The sequence below is a fragment of the Nannochloropsis gaditana genome, assembly GCF_000240725.1.
Source record: "Nannochloropsis gaditana CCMP526 unplaced genomic scaffold scaffold796, whole genome shotgun sequence".
Lineage (NCBI taxonomy): Eukaryota > Eustigmatophyceae > Eustigmatales > Monodopsidaceae > Microchloropsis > Microchloropsis gaditana.
In genome coordinates this window covers 4,225-7,511 of record NW_005803157.1, presented here as the reverse complement: position 1 = coordinate 7,511, position 3,287 = coordinate 4,225, and the positions used below count along the sequence as shown (strand labels likewise).

The window sequence follows — 3,287 nt, the reverse complement described above, 5'->3', positions numbered from 1 at the left end:
GATGATCGCTTGGATGGACGTCCAGCGGTCCGCTTTGAGGAGGACGCGGAAGAGGGCAAGGAGGGGAGGGAGGGAGGGAGGGAGGGATTGCTGGGGCATTTCCTCCTCCCACAAGGCCAGTGCCTGGTCCACCAAGTTCCCATCTTCGCAGGCAGCAATCGCCACCGCAAAGGACCGGGCGTCCACCCCCACCTCTTTCTTGACCATGTCCTGGAAGAAGGTGGTGGCGCGGGCGGATTGCCCCCCCTTGACGCAGGCCGAGAGCACGGCGTTGTACGACCCGATCGCAGGGGGTACACCCTTGACCGTCACCATCTCCTCCAAGAGGAGGAGGGCGCGTTGCCACTCCCCAGCCCGGGCACAGGCGTCCAAGGCACTCGTGTACGTCCGGGTATCCGGCCAGACGGCTTGCCGTTCCATGTAGGTGATGATTTTCAAAGCTTTCTTCCATTCCCCTTGGTGGGCGAGGGCTTCCACGGCCAGATTGTAGGAGGACAAGCCCACGGGCACGCCTGCCTTGCCCATCCGGTCCAAGATCGCGACCGTTTCTTTGGGACGTTGGGCGTGGATGCAGATCGTCATCACCTCTTGAAATGTCGTCACGTTGGGGCGAAGTCCGAGGGCGATGGCTTCGTCCAGAAGCTCCAGGGCTTGTCGCCTGGCGGGAATGGAGTGCACGGGAAGGGAATGAGAGGTCTTTGGCCCCCTGGAGGATAGGAATGTGGCCTTCTTTCCCTTGAACTTTTCTCCACCCTTCCTTCCTCCCTCCCTCCCTCCCTCCCTCCCTCCCTCACCATTTGTGCTGGGCCCGCTTGCAGGCGACGATGGCCATGTGGTATTGCTCGCTGGTGGGGCGCGCCGTGGGCAAACGCAACAATTTCATGGCCCGGCTCCAACTTCGGCCCCGAGCTGCCAGGGCGAGGGCCTCGTCGAGAGCCTGGGGGGGAATCTAGGGGGCGTGGCGGGCGGGAAAGAGTCAGGTAGCAGAGGGAAAGGAAGGAGGAAGGGGTGAAAAAAAGGGAATGAGCACACGGTGGCCCTCCTGGAGGACGCAGAGGGTGCGAAACGCCCGAGCTGGAACGAGGGAGCCTCAAGGAGATCCATCACATAAGCAAACACATGACCTTACCTCCGACGGTGACTTGCTTAGTTCCACAAAAAGTCGCTCGAAGACCTTTTTGTTCTCTTTACTGTCCGTTTCTGGGGACCGCGGCCTCTCCATGACGTTGGCAGACATGGCGTAGGCAGGCGACACCGCAGAAGCCTGGCGCGCATTGCAACCACCTCCCAGGGGAATCGATGCGCGTGCCGGCGTGAGCCCCCTTCCCAAAAATGCACGAGCCACTGGCAGAAGAAGAAGCAGAGGAAGCAGGAAAGAGACGTGTCCTCTTATTCGCCCCATCTTGGTTGGCTCTGTCATGTGGTTTAGGGGCGATGAGGGCATATAGGTAGGGGCAGCAGCACTTAGGATGATCATTACTCGGTCATCGATCTCGTATCCATCAGGAACACCAGTAAACGAGCCTTACTCACGCATCTTTGATGATAAAAGGTTGGGAGGGACTGAAGCGCTCCCGCATTTGTGTCGGGAGGGTTGCTGAGTATAAGTTGCGGTAGGACTCGAATGGGGCGGGGACGTGGCTGCGCTGGATACCAAAGAACGTCAGCATCCCCACGTACCACCCTTCCAAGCGTAAAACGCCGCAATACGAATACCCTCGTGACGCAGAGCACATGCCATCCAGGCCGTGCGTACATCATACAACATAACACGGCTTTGCGTGGATGTGTCGGGAACAACAAGTGCCATGGTTTTCATGCCTTATGGGTTTTCCATGTTTCCGAGTCGCTTCGCTGTTCTGTCGCTGAAAGGATCGGATCGGCTTAGGATCGGGAAGGTGGCGGAGAAGCGGTTTCCTGGCAATACAGACCACGGAGCTTTGGAGAATTTATTATCAGGTCTACACCGATACTATGCATGCATCAAATGTTGCTGTAGGATTGAGGTGGTATTGAAGCCTCGAATGACAAAGGTCAGAGAAAAATTACGGAGGCGTGCACCCAGGAAGGGAGGGCCGCGAGGTAGATGACTTCGTATGCGTGTCAACAAGCACCAGTCCCCGTATATTCTTTCAAAGCCTGATGCCTCTGAAGTGGAGAAAGAGAGAGGTAGCTGTAATGCACGAAGTAGTGAGGGTAAAATTGGTGGGAAAGAGGGAAGGGATGCACGCGGAGGCTGCAGCATTGGGAGGGAGCTCCGCAAGAGGAAGAGGGCGTTTCAGGCGCACATGCACGTCAACAAAAAGACGAGTCATAATGAAAAATACAAATGATACTGGGGCAGTTTTTAAGATTGGTGAAAATGTGAAGAAAATCGGACGACATGCAACTGATATACGCTAAAAAAGAACTACGAAGCTGGGCAGGTCGTATCCCAGACCCTCCCCGCATCGTGTACGGTTCCATGCCCAGCAAAGCTTCATCTCGATGAATCAATGTCAATTCAGGGGCAGGGGCAGGAGAGATTCCGTTTGCCTGGTTTGTTTTCTCTTTCTAGCCGTCCAAGCCTGATTAATGCCTTCACTATTCTTTTCTTCTTTCTTGCACAATCTTGAGAAGCCTGATGCCCGGTTTGACTTCCTAATAATTCATACGGTAACCTGTAAGAGTTGTTTGCTCCCGCTTCGATATGTCCCCCTCGACTGCACCACAAATGGTACACGACTGCATGTTTGCTCCCACGTTGACCGGGCAACCGAGGTTCAAAATTTTGAATTAAAAACCGTTCCACCTTAACTTTCCGCCTTGGGCGGCACTAGATTTTGACCAGAGCTGTCTGAATGTACGCGAGGCATTTTGCGTCGCCTACATGAGCTGCATATGGTACAGCATATTTACCTTCCTTACGTAGGGTCTATATCTTGGCATTCTTGTGACGCTTTGACCTCCGTGTCGCCGACAGAAAGGTGACCACATCAGGTGGAGAGAGGGACAGGTGTTGCTACGAGCCATAAATTGTCATTGTTATAGTATAGTCGTTCGCTTTCTTGACATTCTGATCCCCCATGTGACATGTACAGGGTATACACATGCGCGCTTTTAACAAGGAAAACGCAGCTGGATTATCAACTGCAACATCCCCCTCCCATCGAGATTCCTATGAGGGAGGGACGGGTAGCCGGGTCCCGAGCAATGTCAAAAGTAAACGCGCGAGTCACACTCATCCTCATCATCCAAGTGCTCACAAGCAAGCAATGTCCATGCATCAGGACGTACTGGCACCCGCC

General features: G+C 54.6%; 1 protein-coding gene across 1 annotated transcript in view; it reads right to left on the bottom strand.

Moving 5' to 3' along the window:
* Nucleotides 1-1,417, bottom strand: part of NGA_0493600 (uncharacterized protein) — a gene marked incomplete at its 3' end in the record, with an annotated part of 1,535 nt that extends 118 nt beyond the window's left edge. The window contains exons 1-3 of the mRNA XM_005853645.1: nucleotides 1,130-1,417; nucleotides 795-937; nucleotides 113-658 (exon numbers count right to left, since the gene is read on the bottom strand). Of these exons, the coding sequence (XP_005853707.1) occupies nucleotides 113-658; nucleotides 795-937; nucleotides 1,130-1,402 (962 nt within the window). The 5' untranslated portion in view covers nucleotides 1,403-1,417. The remainder of the gene's footprint in view (nucleotides 1-112; nucleotides 659-794; nucleotides 938-1,129) is intronic.
* Between the last annotated feature and the right edge of the window lie 1,870 nt (nucleotides 1,418-3,287).